At 35.1% G+C, this 18,824-nt stretch overlaps 1 protein-coding gene across 1 annotated transcript in view; it reads right to left on the bottom strand.

The window, feature by feature from the left end:
• LOC127871713 (adenylosuccinate synthetase-like) overlaps positions 1-18,824 on the bottom strand; it is a 48,651-nt gene that overhangs the window by 6,941 nt on the left and 22,886 nt on the right. Inside the window, exons 8-11 of the mRNA XM_052414856.1 lie at positions 8,213-8,336; positions 7,587-7,741; positions 5,459-5,583; positions 3,796-3,896 (exon numbers count right to left, since the gene is read on the bottom strand). Of these exons, the coding sequence (XP_052270816.1) occupies positions 3,796-3,896; positions 5,459-5,583; positions 7,587-7,741; positions 8,213-8,336 (505 nt within the window). The remainder of the gene's footprint in view (positions 1-3,795; positions 3,897-5,458; positions 5,584-7,586; positions 7,742-8,212; positions 8,337-18,824) is intronic.

Genomic DNA, 18,824 nt, shown 5'->3' on the forward strand with positions numbered 1-18,824 from the left:
CGGTTTATAGTCTGCTTCGATATACACTCTTCAGCCGACTTCACAATCAACCCCCTGATCACTGGGATTTAAGTCGTCCGTTAACATATGGCGCACCAGGCAGCCACGGCACATTGGCTTATTTCCCTCACAGGTACCCATTTATACACCTGGGTGGAGAGGAGCAAGCGTGGGATTAATTTTTTGCTCAGAAAAATCCGGTGTCTGGGCGGGATTCGAACCAGGGACCTTTCGATCCCCAGCCCAGCATCTTACCACTAGACCACTGTCCCCACGATTTAATTTGAGCAAGTTGACAATCACAATCTCATGCTTAATCTTTTAACTAATATTTTCATAGGTAAATACCACACCAGTTTGCCTTTAAATTAGGTATACTTTACAATAATGCAAAGTTGTGTTGCTTTTTCTTAACAGATGGTTATTGAGCAAAATCTTGTGTAAATGATATGACATCTTCCTAAGCACAGTCTAAAATAAACAACAACTTCAAATGGACAATAGCCGTTTCATGTTTGTTTACCTAATTAACTGGATTTAAACAAGGGCTGTTTGTTAAACATGCATGCCCCCATATGGGCTGTCAGTTGTAGTCGCAGCCTTTGTGTAAATACGTTTTTTTGTCACTGTGACCTCGACATTAAACCTAGTCACCTGAAAATCAATAGGGGTCATCTGCCAGTCATGATCAATGTACCTATGAAGTTTCATGATTATAGGCCTAATAATTCTTGAGTTATCATCAGGAAACCATTTTACCTGTCAAACCACTGTGACCTTGACCTTTGACCTAGTGACCTGAAAATCAATAGGGGTCATCTGCCAGTCATGATCAATGTTCCTATGAAGTTTCATGATCCTAGGCGTAAGCATTCTTGAGTTATCATCCACACCATTTTACTGTTTTGAGTCACCATGACCTTGACCTTTGACCTAGTGACCTGAAAATCAATAGGGGTCATTTTCCAGTCATGATCAATGTACCTATCAAGTTTCATGATCCTGGGCGTAAGCATTCTTGAGTTAGCATCTGGAAACCATTTTACTATTTCGAGTCACTGTGACCTTGACTTTTGACCTAGTGACGTGAAAATCGATAGGGGTCATCTGCCAGTCATGATCAATGTACCTATGAAGTTTCATGATCCTAGGCCTAAGCGTTCTTGAGTTATAATCCGGAAACCATCTGGTGGACGGACGGACCAACATGTGCAAAACAATATACCCCCTCTTCTTCGAAGGGGGGCATAATTAGTAATACAATGTAAATATTGCTTAAATCACCAAATCTTAATCCTTATGTAAACAGAAAACCTGGGAGTTTTCAATGAATTTTTCAAACAGGTTAATGGGACCTTTTCACAGATTTTGGGCATTTTTGGCATGTATTGAAGTTTGTCATTAACTGCTTTATATTGATGAATAAGCTCCAGTAAAAAATAATAAAAATAAAATTAAAGAAAGAAAAAAGTAGCCCTCAACTGGGCTCAAACCACTGACCTCTGAAGTAAAAGTCTAAAGCTTAGACCACTCAGCCATCCGGGCTCATATAATGACTGATGTATTTTATACTTTATACATGCAATCCTCATAGTGTCACAAAATATAACGACAACAGAACTCTCCAAATTATTCAAACGTTTTTTTTAGGTTTTTAAATCTTCAAAAGATGCATATAATGGATATTTTAGAGCATGGTAAATTGTCAGTATTACTGCTTCCTCACAAAGATCATAATTACAACGAAAATTTGCAAATGTCTACCAAATTTTTTTTTTCAATATTGTATATTTACCAAAATGTTAAAAGGTCCCTTTAAGGTATCACTTAAGGCTGGGATTTCGATAGAATGCAGGAAGCAGTTACAGGGTAAATCAAAGCTTAAGCAAACAAGGGCTGTTTGTAAAACATGCATGCCCCCCATATGGGCTGTCCGTTGTAGTGGCAGCCATTGTGTGAATACGTTTTTTGTCACTGTGACCTTGACCTTTGACCTAGTGACCTGAAAATCAAAAGGGGTCATCTGCGAGTCATGATCAATCTACCCATGAAGTTTCATGATCCTAGGCGTATGCATTCTTGAGTTATCATCCGGAAACCATTTTACTATTTCGGGTCAACGTGACCTTGACCTTTGACCTTGTGACCTCAAAATCAATAGGAGTCATCTGCGAGTCATGATCAATCTACCTGTGAAGTTTCATGATCCTAGGCATATGCATTCTTGAGTTATCATCCGGAAACCATTTTACTTTTTCGGGTCACCTTGACCTTTGACCTAGTGACCTCAAAATCAATAGGGGTCATCTGCGAGTCATGATCAATCTACCCATGAAGTTTCATGATCCTAGGCGTATGCGTTCTTGAGTTATCATTCAAAAACCATTTTACTATTTCGGGTCATCGTGACCTTGACCTTTGACCTTGTGACCTCAAAATCAATAGGGGTCATCTGCGAGTCATGATCAATGTACCTATGAAGTTTCATGATCCTAGGCCCAAGCGTTCTTGAGTTATCGTCTTACAACCATCTGGTGGACCGACCGACAGACCGACCGACATGAGCAAAGCAATATACCCCCTCTTCTTCGAAGGGGGGGCATAAAAATATACTTTAATTCAAGTCCTGCTTTTAAAAATAACCATCTACTTTAAACCTTAATGAAACCATTGCACTAAATCCCTCAGAAACAAAGTATATATTTAGCTGGCATAAGAAAAAACAGCCTGGAAATAACTTTCAGTCTGTTCAGGTTTTATGCTGTTTGCTGCTCATTATTACATTAGGATTGGAAATGAACCCTTTTAAACTGTAAACGATAAAGAACAACAGATGTGATCGTCAGAAACACAATGCCCCCTATTGCGCCCCTTTGATTTAACAAAAAATATTATGACCTCTGACCTTGAAGGATTACCTTGAACCACTCAAAATGTGCAGCTTCATGAGAATGCCGCTTTGATTTTTTTATTGACCTTTGACCTTGAGGATGACCTTGACCTTGAACTTCCACCACTCAAAATGTGCAGCTGCATGAGATACACATGCATGCCAAATATCAAATTGCTATCTTCAATGCTAAAAAAGTTATGGCCAATGTTAAAGTTTTCGGACGGACAGACGCCATATATTTGACATTTGACCTTCAAGGATGACCTTCACCTTTCACCACTCAAAATGTTCAGCTCCATGAGATACATATGCATGCCAAATATCAAGTTGCTATCTTCAATAGAGAAAAAGTTATGGCAAATGATAAAGTTTTTTTCGGACGGATGGACAGACGCCATATATTAGACATTTGACCATGAAGGATGACCTTGGCCTTACACCACTCAAATGTGCAGCTCCGTGAGATGCACATGCATGCCAAATATCAAGTTGCTATCTTAAATATTGAAAAAGTTATGGCCAATGTTAAAGTTTTTGGACGGACAGACGCCATATATTTGACATTTGACCTTGAAGGATGACCTTGACCTTCACCTTTCACCACTCAAAATGTTCAGCTCCATGAGATACACATGCATGCCAAATATCAAGTTGCTATCTTCAATAGTGAAAAAGTTATGGCCAATATATAATAAGTTTTTTTCGGACGGACGGACAGACTGACTGACTGACTGACAGTTCAACTGCTATATGCCACCCTACCGGGGGCTTAAAAATCTTTTATTTAATTAAGTTTTTTAAGGCATTGCAAATGGGCTGAAATGCCTTTCTGAGTAATAAAGGGTTAAGAAGTTTGTGACAAACAGCTCTGCAAGCCCAACTAGGATTCACAGTAACCCTACCTGGGAAGCTGTCTGTGACCTTCTCCCCCTCGATACTGTAGGCCACACCAATCTTGATCTCCTCAAACACATCCAGGATGTCCAACTTGGTGATCGCTACACTGCAATGGTAAATAGAGTGTACTTTTAGATTTTTAAAATGACGTATCCCTTCTGAAGGAAAGCAATTAAAATTCCAGCTGTTCAAGTTTAAAGAGTAACAACGTATTTAGGCCTGGGAACCTTAAAATGCTTTTATAAACAAGGGGGCCAAGACAGCCCTAGATCGCTCTAGGAAATGAGGTTTTGCCAGTTGGTTATTTTTGGTAAACTGTTTAATTACAGTGTACCGATTTCAGTTTAGTTTTCAGATACATTGAACATCATATTGTTACCATATTAAGCTTCAAGTTTCAACCCATATGATCACTGCTAAAACCAATTTCATTTTTTTTAAATACACACAGAAAATTTGTATTGTTCGCGTGGAGAAAATTATATTTCATACAATTTCTTTTTAGATAAATGGGATATGCCTTAGTTACATCAACTAAAATAAAATCTCAAAACAATAACCAGCGCAGCAATAAACAAGAGATGTGTTTGTCAGAAACACAATGCCCCCTAATGCGCCACTTTTTTTGTTGTTGACCTTTGACCTTGAAGGATGACCTTGACCTTTCACCACTCAAAAATGTGTAGCTCCATGAGATACACATGCATGCCAATTATCAAGTTGCTATGTTCAATATTTCAAAGATTATTGTAAAACTTTACTGTAAGGTTAAAGTTTTGGGACAGAATGACAGAATGAAGGAATGACAGACAGAAAGAAAGACTGACAGGCCAAAAACAATATACTCCCGATCATTCGATCTGGGAGCATAAAAAATCCCAAATGGCTTGTTTTTGACCTAGGGGAACGATAGATAAAAAATGTGTAAAGGACCACAATCTGATGTCACATACCAATTTTAAAAGCTCTGTGCTTTATGGTTTCAGACGTATTGTTTTTTAATTAGGCTATGCATGAATAATTAAATATATCATTTAAACACCACCTTCAGGCAGGGCAATTGTTGATGCCAGGGCATTTTACAACTCTTGCCTCTTGTTGTTTCAGAGTTTTTCCTCAACATAAAACATGTGACGCCTGATGACGGGCCAATTTTGACCCCAGGGGCTAACCCAAGGATTTTTCTGAAATATTTTGTTAAAAAATGCTAACCAGTTTTAGAGTAGACATGATTTGAATAAAATGTGTCTGCACAACAGACCATATCAGACAAAAGGCGGTCCAAAAAGCTCACCCTGTGCATTCAACAGGTGAGCTTAAAAAACAAAAATAAAGATTTCAAATTCATGTAGTAGAACCAAGTGAAAAGCTAAAAACAAATAGAACGTATTGTGCTGTTCAAACATTCAAAATGTTTTGCAAACAACCCAGAGTTTTTTATAAGGTTGATCATTTTAAACAAACCTTGCAGTCATTACAATCAAAGTGTTTGCGTTTGAGTGAATATTTCAAACATTGCTTTATATATATATTTTTTACTACACACACAGTCTATCATTGCGGAATAATAATGCAAGACCAGGCCCAGCCAGCTGACAAGTTGTTTGCAAAATGATGTTTGTCTGGATTTGTTGGGGGTAAAAGTATGACTTTGTAACAATTACATACGCAGTGAATCCATTAATCATGGCCGAGTATCGCAGCATGACCATATCCAGCCAGCCTACGCGCCTTTTGCGACCAGTTGTTACACCAAACTCGTGGCCTCGGCTACTTAGCAGCTCTCCCTTCTCCTGAAATACGCGAAAGAATATCATGAAAGAATCCATGACCATGATACAGCACCAGAAAAGGTGCATTATTTAACAGAGTCACAAGACCTAAAGAAGCCAACAGAAAGATGTGTACATGCATTATTTAACACTCAAAACACAATATGACCAGATTGTAGATGTTCGCACAAAATGTTTTTCCCAGGACTTTTTCCAGATGGGCCACTTTGATCTCTTTCGGGTTGAAAATTACATTGATTTTGGCATTTTGGGGAAAAGTTTTTACAGAAAGGTAAAGAAAATCTTTGATTACATTCGACCTTTTGTCCCACCATACTCAATTATAACATTGATTTCAGCTTGTTTCCCATATTTTGTTTATTTATTAGACTAAAGAATAAAATAACAAGCACATGCATTCAATTTATATCCCCACTAAATAAATTGGGTTAATTGACAGTAGCTGAACTAAGTACAAGGGTTATTGTTTTTATGCATTGCAATTCTCCTCATTGACATGTGTATAGGTATACCCATAATGTGTACCCATAATGTTTCCAGTTGGAATCTTGTATAGTCTCTGAGATATAGACATGAAAAGTTAAATAATACAAAATCAACAAAGGGCAATAAATATTATTTAACAAGAGCACCGCCTTGCGGGTGCAGACCGCTCATCTATTTTTCTTTTTAAAGGTGTAGGGACCTATCTCAATTTCAATCACAAAGGATGAAGGGGTGGAGTGGAGAGGGGTGTATAGTGTGGGGGCGTGGTCATTAATTACATTATCTTCCAAAAATGCAAAAAAAATGCATGAATGGGGGGGGGGCGGGGTGGGGAAAAGTTTGTGACAGAGAGACAGACTACACTGCAACGCCGACATATCGCGGACCGGTATATCGCGCTGTCCAATATATCACGCTTTGGCTATGGCTCCCAAAAATCCGACAAGCATGATCACTAAATGACATGTTTAAATCTGAGAATTTGCTAACTGAAGCAAAATACCGGTTCTAGCTAGTATTAACACCCTATATTTCGCGGCTTACTTGGCACGCAGTGAATCGTGAAAAACAATTGTTTAGTGACAGTGTTGTATACACACGGCTGGAGTTGTTTTTAACACTTAAGAAATAACCAATTAGTGTCATTGCAAAGGTAATAATGGCAGTTTACTGGTATATAAATCGTTATATTTTGTTACAGGTCATGAATTTCTTTGTACTGATAAAAAGCGCGCGAAAATTGGCGTGTGTGTATTTATTTTGTAAATAAAAATTTCGTAGTGGGTACAACATTGAGATAATTTAATTTCCATTAAAAGTGTCGTTGTAAATTTCAACTAAAGTACCGCGGTTTATCGCGAATTGTGTGGCATTGAATTTCCCATTAATAAAATATAATTCAAACATGCTGTATCAAAACCATTAATGCTGTTTCAGTTCCTTCATTAGGACTATTTATAAGGGTAAATTCGAATCTATGCACAATTATATTTTATACGTTTTTTACGGCAAGAATTCTTATTTTTAGCTGATTCGCGAGCGATCGTACATGAAAATAAAAAATTATTTACATTTAGGTTTTAATGATAAATACAGATATGTATGTAGTTATGAAAATGTTTATTGTAGAATTGGTTTGCAATTATTACTATACAAATATTTAGCAGCGCCGTATATAAAATGAAAACATTGGGGAAATTTGAGATTAACCACAATACAATTAAGTTAGACATTTCTCGAGATATATCGCGCGCCGGATATATCGCGCTCGCAATCTTTGGACCCCACCAACCGCGATATATCGGCGTTGCAGTGTAATAAACAACGCCAATTCTATATCCCTTCCCCTTTGGCGGGGGATTAAAAGAACATGTGTTGACAGCAAGTGATCAAAACATTATTTCAATAGTGGTTATAGAAAATGTATATTTTCATCTACTGCTAAGCCACTCAAATTTGAGCCAAGTCAAATTTGAACAAACACCAAAATAAACAAATATTCTCTATACGACACTGACACAGAAGAGTTCTGTAGGGAAGCCCCCGGACCCCACTCGGGTGGTGTAGGCCTTGACCACTCCAAACACATCCCCGATCACGTGTGGGGGGATCCCCAGTCCTGTACACACGCCTCCTATACTGCAGTTGGACGAGGTCACGTACGGATACAAGCCTGTGAAAAAAATCGCACAAGCTCAATTTCATATCATAAGCAAATATGACTGAAAGTTCAAATGTTGAAAAGTGTAGGCGAATGCCTTAAGTCAAGTATGTATCTACCGAGAGATGTCCATGGGAGTTCAAGCTTACTTCATGACAGGGGTTATAACAAATGCCATATTTTCTAATTCTTACAAGGATGAAATGTAGGATCTTTGCACTTGATTATTGTTAAGTCATTTAATATGAGGAGATGAAAAGTGGAATTCCATACATTTTTATTGCAATTCATTACTGTTAACTTTTTATTATACAAATATTATATAAGATTGTATTGTTAAATCCCTCCTTGATACAAAACTGAGAATAAAACTATTAGTTATCTGAAGCAAATTTATTGTTTTAACTTTCAAAGACAATGCCAAAAAGAAGTACACATATTAACTATCTAGCACACCAGAACATTGATAGTGCAATCACTTACCAAAGTCAATATCCAGCACATTAGACTGGGCTCCTTCCACCAGCACGGTTTTCCCAGAGGTAATGGCCTTGTTCAGATAAGGAATGGTGTCAACAACCAGTGGACGGATCTGCTCGGCCAAGTCCTATAGTGACATGTATTACATGTTTAAATTAAACACATGAAGAATTCTAACAAGAGCTGTCACCATAGGATGACAAATGCCCTCTATAAACCCTTTGATAGAAGTTATGAGCATTTGACCATGCTAAATCCTTGAAATGCACTAAGTGACCCCGTGACCTAGTTTTTAACCCGGCATGACCCATATTCGAACTTGACCTAGATATTGTCTAGATACAACTTCTGACCAAGTTTGGTAAAGATCGGATGACAAGTATTTGAAATAGAGAGCAGACACGAAAAGTGTGACAGACTTACAGACAGACAGTGCGAAAACTATATATCCCCTTTTCTTTGAAAGAGGGCATAAAAATGTTACCATCAGTTGGTTCCTAATACTGAATAAGTGTTTATTACAAAGTCTTATTTGTGGGACAAAATTCTGAATCAGTACTGGAATCAGTTATGATGCAAAGCATGTTTTTGTAAGCATTTGTTTGCCCTTTCAAACATTATTTCTGTCAAAATCACAGCTGTTTCACAGCAGAAACTGCCTGTCTTAAATCAGAGGTACCGGAACAATAGCTACCGCAATTACTTAGTTTTCTGACACTCAAGTTTTCTGACACCTTTTTTTAGCAAAAATAGTTTTCTTGACTCTTTAATTTTTGGACATATGGGTTTTTGGTCCATAATTAATAACACTTTATTTTATGCTTTCCGGTGGTTTATAGAGAAATATCAGTGAATTAAAACTGATAATTTCACTGTTTCAAACAATGAAAATTATCAGTGAAAATTATCAATAATTTTCACTGTTTATGTTAAATGACGTCATTTTTTTGACGAAATGACGTCATTTTCCCAACGAAATTCTTTAGTTAAACTCTTTAACAATGTATATAAACTGTGAAATAAAGCATAAAATAAAAAGAAAATTTGTTGGGTTCGGTGGATTATCGATTTTAATTCACTCGTGACCATATAAAATATATATTTTCACTCGTGGCTGCGCCACTCGTGAAATTATTATTTTATATGATCACTCGTGAATTAAAATCGATAATCCACCGAATCCAACAAATATCCTCTATATTTTTTTATTTTACCGTGCTATTCTACAGACTTCAGCCCTGTTTTCGCTTATCTCGTGACATTAAGATCATGGATTTTTACAACTGGATTAAGGTAATAAAACCTGGCAGGTGCATGCCTGGAGGCAATGGACCATTATATTTGCGTAATTGGGTAAATAGCTATGTACACTGTTAGAAAATCATGGACTCAACATCATTTGAAACAGTGTCGTCCTATTAAGGAAGCAGAATTTTTTCTGTTTTTACTTTTTCATTCTTTATCATTTTAGGCAAGTTAGCAAAGCTGTGAAGTTTCTAAGCAGAAAAAGATGAAGAGTTAATCACAAGAAAATTATTGTTCATCCATTTATTGCATTTATTTCAAAATAATTATAATTTTCAAACACCTTAATTTTTGTGTCTAAATTTTGGGACACCTGTAATTTTTGAATATTTTTTGTATCTAAAGTTTCGGACACAATTTTTTAAATTATTTTTAAGTGTCTGAAAACATAGAGTAATTACGGTTAAAAATTATTTTATGATAGATCACAACACAAAATATGTGACCTAGTCTGGAAACAAACCCCCAATCTGTGTTTGTATAGTCCAGTGTTCTAGCAACTAAACTAACCAGCCTGGTATAAAGAACATTATAAGAGTGGTCAGGTTCTCTAGTTGTATTTGCCTTAAAGAGGCTACATCCCATTTCAGCAAAGTCATGATTTGCAGAAACTTAGTAGAGAACCAAAATTCTACAATGTTACCACTTAGGACACATCTAGACATTGTTGTTTCCTATTTACATGTTTGTTGAACAAGCCTATAGTCACAATAATAAGATTACAGAAACAAGAGGGCCTGAAAGTCCCAAAGTCGCTCACCTGAGATAAAAGAAATGACCTGTTCTTTGCAGCCCAAGATATCAATGAAACACAATAATGTTCTAATCAAATTTCATGAAGAATGAACAACAAATGGCCCCCTGGCGGCCATGTTTTTTTAACAGATCTGAACCATTTTTGAACTCTTCCAAGATATGTCAAAATTTCATGAAGATAATGTGTCTTCTAGACTGTTCACATGTTTTCACTTTTCTACATATTGTAATGTACATTTCACATATTACATGTAAATATCATCCGAATTCAATCCTGATCCGAATATCGGTGCACATTATTTTTGTTGTTCGCATTTTGTCAATACAGTGCACTGCATTAAGCAAGATAATGTTCTCCAAGATCTAATATATTGATATATTTGTATTTACCTTGTGTTTAGTCCATTATATGTTGTTTGTTGTGAGAATAATCCAACATATTTGAAATTCCTGCACTGTCAAAATCGTTGCAGCAATGTATATCGATGAAGTCATACGTAGGAATATGGTGGAGTGTTATTGCATGCATTTGACTTTAAAATAGGCTGTAAAATTATTATATTCACTAGAGTTGCAACGATTCGATGCATCGAAAATCGGTTCGAAATGCGTCGATTCGATTAGGATACCAAACCGACTAAATTCGATTCGATTCTTTAACATATACACATATATCTACATAGATACGTAAAACTCGCTGTATTCTGACTATTTAATACGGGAAGTTGTAGGTTTTATCTTTACCTGTAATTACGACGCGCGCGATTGGCTGCTTATTACTTTAGTCATCCAATCAATAAGCGCGTTACGGTCTACTTTCGGACAAAGCGTCAAAATGGCTAAACAAGTTGAGGCCGACAAATTGAAAATATCAGATGCACCTAAGAAGCTAAAATCAAAAGTGTGGTAGTATTTTGGGTTTCGGGATGGTAGCCCTCCTGATAAAGCAAAGTGTAAACTGTGCTTCACGGATGCAAACATAACGTTGATTTAGCAAGACTAAGAGGTAACACAAGTGCAACTACTCAAGTCGCCAGCCAGAAAAGTAGTTCTGTTTCTGTTGGGAATTTGTTACGTTTATTAGAGAATGAGCTTTGTCCTACAGGTAACAGGTGTTGCTGTCACGGCTAAATGGTAGACATGCTTGTAGCGGATTTGGATATAAGTATAATAGTGAGAGTACTATCACTCCACTGATTCCAGATGTTCTTATGATTTTTTATTTAATTTTATATTGTTGTGTATTCAACACAATCTTCAAGTCAGAAGATTTTTTATATTAAAATTGAGTCCTTACTTGCTATTCTTTCTTATGTGTTTTATAGAAATATTGACATAGTTTGAAAGACATTTGGCAGTTTCTTGCAAAATATTCCTTACAAATGTTAATTTTACACATTTTCAACAGTTTTTAAAACACTGTTGAACCAACCAAAATATATCAAACAAATACACAATTTGACAAATGCCCAAGATATCTAGGTATGCGACACTTTTGAACAGAAATGTTTATTTTGAGGCAGAAGAGTGAATATATGATAAAACTAGGTTTGAAGATGAATCAAATCGAAAAAATCGGTATCGGAGTGTCTGAAATCGAAATTATCCAAACCATTTTCGAACTCAACTGTCGTATGCAGGTGTGGTATTGCCGGATGGTTACAGGTTATGTTACTTTGTGAGCACTTATGTAATGCTGAAATATTTATTCGACAAACGCTTATTTCCGGTCAGGATGACACCGCTGATTAGTAGTAATTCAATTACCTAAAGGTATTGCCGTTTACTTTAATATAATTTATAAACATATTATTCAACAGTACGCTGTTTTACACTAAACAATTTAGAAATATGAAAATGTATCGATTTTATATTTCATTTCATTAATATTGTGTAATGTGTATCATTCATTACCATTTTATTTTCAATTTTCTGACATCGTTTTTATGCAAAAAGCCTAAAAATGATTAAATCTTGATAAATGAACTCTGCAAATAAGAAAGGTAAATCTTGACTTTGAATGTTATTCTCATTCTGATTTCTATATCCAGAAACTTATAATTGAAATTATTTCTTTCTTGTTTTCATAGAGTATCCGTTTGATATGTGTTAACATATCTTAAATATGATTATATAAAGGGAATTATTATGGAATCTCGTTTTGATATGAAGTTCCCATTTAAATTACATATTTTTTGTTAATTGTTAAAAACATGCATTTAATACTCCTTCTGTAAAATAAAATATATCAAACACTTCAACTAGCTTGTATTACTGACCACTGATATTAAATCTGGCATAGAGCACAGTGAGAGGGTAATTAAGTACCTAGGAATCATGATTCTGTCAGTCTGTGGTCATTATCAATTTGTTCAGGGCACCTCATGCTGGTTTTCTAACTGTATCAGACACTACCTGGCTAACAAAGCTGAGTGGTAAAAAGTTACACATTGCAATGATCAATATCTATGGCAAGCGAAATGCACATTAATTCCTTAAACCACGGTTTAACAGTTAACTATATAGTTAAGATACTTTGAACCCGGGTTCAAAGTGCCGTTTGCACATTAAATCCTTTAACCCGAGTTCAAGAGTTTGAACTGCAGTTCAAAGTCTCTTAACTCTATAGTTAAAAGAGGACCAATGAAATCGCGGCATTTACCTTCTATATATAGCTAATTGCGGTTTAAGCTCCGCTGATTGGTTGTCTCTGAATTATGTAGATAAGAGATTTGTATCTATTTTTAGACACACTTTGAACTGCGGTTCAAACTCTTGAACTCGGGTTTAAGGATTTAATGTGAAAACGGCACTTTGAACCCGAGTTCAAAGTCTCTTAACTCTATAGTTAACTGTTAAATAATTAATGTGCATTCCGCGCGTCTTAACCCCAGTTTAAGACTTTGAACCGCAGTTTAAGACTTTGAAAAATAGGTTAAGACTTTTAGGTGTTTGGTTGTCTCTACACATTAATTATTAACCAATTTCGTCATGTGATATTGTTTTGTTCCTGGCGCATTTCTATCAAGATGGCGGCGGATGAAGTTAGTGAATTATTACATACGTTTGAAACAGCATTCCAAGATATAGAAAGAAAACTTCAAAGTGGTTTTGCAGACAACGCAGACTTCGTCAAAAGTGTGAGGTTATTGCAGCAGATAAGGTTATATTAATATATTTTCTTTGTGATCCTTTTATGGTATAAATCTGATAGAAATACCCCTAGCCGAAATACAGTCGATTCGGATTAGTGTACAGTTTGTCAATAAGCTCTGGAAAATCAGCAGTTCCGATTAATTTGTATTTAATTTTCCATAATGCCCAAATAAAAACAAAATGATAAGTGTCTAAGGTATACATTAGGTAAAGGAATAAAGTAACAAAGTTTTAGTAAGAAAGCTTTTGTATTATGCTTACAGGGGGGGGGGGGGGGGGGGATAAATGCAGCAAAAAGTTAACCAGAACTGATTGAATGCGTTATGTTTTGAAATGCGCATATGGAAATAGAAGGCTTTATTATTTTCAAATACAAAAAATGCTGATTGAAAACAAATGCCATGATAATGTTTTGAAATACTAATTCTGTAAGTTGAATGATTTTAAATAATTTTCCGAAAAGGTGAACTTTAATTGGCTATTTTTGACAAAAAAATGCATATGCCGTCTGGCCTAACCTGTTATCATACAAAATAAATTTTACCCTTTATTTTTACATCATCTCACATTGACACTAAATCCCGAAATAAATTATTGTAGACTGGACTTGTGAATTAACGTTTTTTGCCAGGTTATTCTAAACTGGTTGACTGACTGTACAGTCAAGTTACCATTACCGGATCATTACCCATAGCGCATCACTTTGATGTTGAAGACCATGCGTATCGCGATAAATAGTTGACATTTTTAGATGATATTTTGCACACAGCATCTTCAAGGCCGTTTTTTTTTAAATGCATTGATTGAGTCGTAAATGGAGCTATTCGTTGTTAAACATTTTGGTATGTTTTGGCGACATGTATATACGACTTTGTTTACTTCCGTCTCGTTTCCAAAAAGAGGTTTAACATTATTCGCGGCCACATTCTAAAACTCTGTTGAAAAGTAAAGAGTTTACGCATTAATTTAAAGGCCATTTAGTAGTCTTTCTCCCTGCAAAAGTCCGTTTCAGTTTTGATTCGTGTTTAAGATTTTGCAACACCTTAAATGAAATGAAGAATTAGGGCAATAACAGATCAAGCGTGATAATATGCGTATTGATAATATAATATATTAAAATATATGCACATCTTGTTGATTCTTTCAATAAATGATCTCACTCGTAATGTTTTATTTATGTTCCATGTTCAATACCGATGATTAGATATGATTAAAACAATTAACATGGTTTATAAGATGCCCATCTTTTCGATCTATTTAGGTTTTTCAACAGATAATTCACACAAGAACACCATGCGAAACGTGTATATACAAGGTCACATATAGAAAACAATACAAAAAATAATGAATATTATTTATAACTGGCAATGTAACTTGGTCATTGTAAACAACACAGTTCATGTGTCGACAATTCAAATAGCATGTTAGATGCCCCCGGAGTGGTTTCGATCACGTGATCCGTTATGGCTACAACTGATCCGTTAATGCATGAATTCTGCGGCGAAAAAAAGGTATCACAAATACATTTTGCCTGCGATTAAAAATAAAACTATGTGCTGAATCAGTAAGCAAAGTAATATTTAATCAAACTGGTGTAAAAGAAGTTTCAAAACATTTATTGCTTTTCATCAGAACAACTTTATTACGCTACTGATCCGGTAATGGTAACTTGACTGTATAACGGATAGCTAAGCCTAGTGACTTCGAGTCTCATTGCAACGTATGCATAATGCATTCAGTAATTAAATCATTAAACCTCGAAAGACAAATGTCTTTCTTATTGAAACATGCCAGCTGTTATAAATTTCCAACAAATGTTATTTGTTTACAGCGCGAATGTCATGGTACACTGATTCAGCCATTACAGGATCGCTTATTTCTGCGTTTAATAAGACCGAGTTCATGGAAATCGCTGCACACTTGATGAAGTAATAGCTGTTCAAAGCGATGCACCCTATATTCGGGTCATTTTGAGTTGAATACCTTGTTATATTTGATAGTGAAAATTGTGTTTTCAGAGAAATTGATTATTCGCTATAATTTGATTTTTTTCATTCAAAATGATGTTTTTACTTATTAATATCATAGGAGGTTTTGGGGATTCCGATAATGACGTCAGGTTTTCACATGCGCAAGTTTTGGCCGTCAAGACAGCGGCCATTTCGCTAATGTTTGCATTTGATGAACCGCATCGTGATACGGTTACCATAACAATCTCTATTTGGCACATCTTCGCGACCATTTTTAAGAACAAAAAAATATTCAGAAATGGAAATTCTTTCAGAATAAATTCAATTCAATGAACGAACACAAATAAGGACGAAAACAAACAACACAAAGATTGATTTTATGCAATCAACATATAGTATTAACTGATTTGAACCTTTATATGTCTGTAAAAACTTACCTTGTTACAGATTAAATATATCCTCTTGATAAATGTAATTGTTTTTTTTTAATTGTTCACACGAATTTTGACACTCTTTGTTTAAGCCTTTTTAACCCAGTGTTTAATTGCCACTTCGTTCATCACAAACCGATTATCTCGATATGATAGGATACTGTCCAGACTAAAACAGAGTTTCTTAAATCCAGGCCTTTCCAGGGGCCTATACTTGTGTAGGTCCCTGAGTAAAATTAAACCACATGTGGCAGGTCATTAAACACAATTTATGATGCCTTCATGTCATCTCTTGGCATATTGAGCAGACATTTAAGCCAAAGTTTAAAGCCAATAACTTAACAGTTGCATTAATAAAATATTTTAACATGTTTAAACAATGCTTGCCACCATAGGATGGCATATGCTCGTTTTTTCACATTTTTCGAAACCTAAACGCAAAGTGTAACGGAAAGACAGACGGACAGTGCAATCACTATAGGCCCACTTTCGGGGGCATACAAATAGACATTTGTCCGAAATGGATGAGCATGAACTACATAGTATTATAGTATATATACTAGCCAGTTTTAACATAATAATAACGTATTTAACGGGTACTGGCAAATGTAACCTCTGCTATTACGTTTAAAGATCGTACGTTACTGCAGTGTTCGAAATATCATGAAAACAAGCAATCACGTTTGATCACAATAGGGATATAAAATACTTGCGTAAAATAAATTAAAAGTATAGATTTATGGTACATGTATCAGTAAATGCTAGATTGTTGTCACTCATTATCACTAGTAAACAGATTTCAATATACAAATACATGCAAAGACAGTTCAATTTGTAAAATATGCAGTTTTTTTCATATATAGGCGCGGAAACCCCTTGTTCAGGACCGTGACACCGGCATTATTATTTATTGACCTTTTTGCCATTCCATAAAGCGTACTCTTAATTTAATATATGCTTTATTGAATGGCAAAAAGGTCAATAAATGGTAGGTCATTACGATCGAAAAAGACACGTTAAGATGTAGACTTTGTACAAAAGTGTATTTCGTTATTTATCTCCACAAAAAAGGCCGATTTATTCCTAGTTTACACACTGCACAGGCTAATCTGGGATAACAATTTACGCACCAGCATTATGACCAGTTTTCTCAGAACGCGACACAATTATGTTAATGATTCATTTTATAGTTTGTTAATTTCATTGACTACAAATTTGTATTACACTTATGTCTACCTTGAGGTTGTTGTACATAGTATAATTATGTTACAAATATAGTATTTTCTGTAAACAGTATTTGAGTGTGTCCAAGAGTATGATATAGCTGAGATCACTCAAATACTGTCAAATTCTTGCTTTAACTTATATTCTTATGGGCCCGTTTCATCAAACATCGTACGACAAATTTAGAATACGATACGAATTTCAAAGAAACATTTTTTTGACAGACCGAAGCATATTTTTGCTTATTTCAAGTAAAATCATTTATTTCATCATTTTCTTACCGATGGCTTATATCTTGCGGAGCTATTTATCAACAGCTTGTATATTTTTTGTTATTTAATTTAAGTTATAAATTAAGATTGTCGTACGATCTTTGATGAAACGGTCCCATTAAAATATAAGTTAAAGCAATAGTGAAAGAGAATGTGGGAAAATGTAGCTAGAAATGGTTTTGAACATGCATAATTGTGTCGTGTTCTGAGAAAAATGGGCATTAATGCTTATGCGTAAAGTGACACTTTCCGCCCTATCTGGATTTTCGCTAAGAAGAGACATCATTAAAACGAAACATTCCATAAAAGAGCAAATTGTCGTCCCTTATTAGCCTGTGCAGACTGAACAGGCTAATCTGGGATGACAATTTACGCACCAGCATTATGTCCAGTTTTCTCAGAACGCGAGACAATTATGTTTATGATTCATTTTATAGTTTATTTATTTAATTAACTACAAATTTGTATTACATTATGTCTACCTTGAGGTTGTTGTACATAGTATAATTATGTTAAAATCATAGTACATTTGTATTTTCTGTTAAAGAACAAATGCTTTTGTATCGAATACTGTGCATTAATATTGTTTTCTACCCAATGTTTTCTTATAGGGATCACTTGTCCGTCGTTTGTCTCGTTAAAAAGTATTAATAGCATCAGTTTGAAACTTTATACATTAATAGACCTCATTGAGTGGGAGTGCGTCGATAAAGAACTCTTAGCATCCCGCTTTGTTAAATTATTTTTAATTAATGCATAACCATTATTCTTGTATTAGTAAAGTTAAATTGTCATAAAAAAATGTTGTCATGTCATTTTTCCATTTTTCCTTTTTGTGTAACGTTTTGAAAATAAAGCTTTTATTTGTTGTTATTATTATTATTAATACGGATGTTTTAGTCCGGTCTGTTTTCCAAATCGTTACAATGGTAAAGTGGTATAGGAGAGGTTGAACATATGATTTTGATTAATAAAGTATTTATATCATTAAACTAGTGTTTTTTCATATTTATCAATGTATGTGGTTCCGTAAATAAATCGGAACTATCCACTTCCGGGTTAAGAAATTGAGATTACATCCATAAATTTGGTAATAAAACGACAACATGAATTAACAACTAGTATTATTACTGTATATATTCAACAGTTAGATAATAAATGTACATTCCGCGCTTGTTAACCCCAGTTTAAGACTTTGAACCGCAGTTTACACTCTTGAACTCGGGTTTAAGGAATTAATGTGCAAACGGCACTTTGAACTCGGGTTCAAAATTTCTTAACTATATAATTAACTGTTAAATAATTAATGTGCATTCCTCGCCTCTTAACCGCAGTTTAAGACTTTGAACCGCAGTTTAAAGTCTCTTAACCCTATAGTTAAGAGAGGACCAATGAAATCGCGGCATTTACCTTCTATATATAGCAAATTGTGGTTTAAGCTCCGCTAATTGGTTGTCTCAGATAACAGATTTGTATCTATTTTTAGACACACTTTGAACTG

This window comes from Dreissena polymorpha, chromosome 3 (genome assembly GCF_020536995.1).
Source record: "Dreissena polymorpha isolate Duluth1 chromosome 3, UMN_Dpol_1.0, whole genome shotgun sequence".
Lineage (NCBI taxonomy): Eukaryota > Metazoa > Mollusca > Bivalvia > Myida > Dreissenidae > Dreissena > Dreissena polymorpha.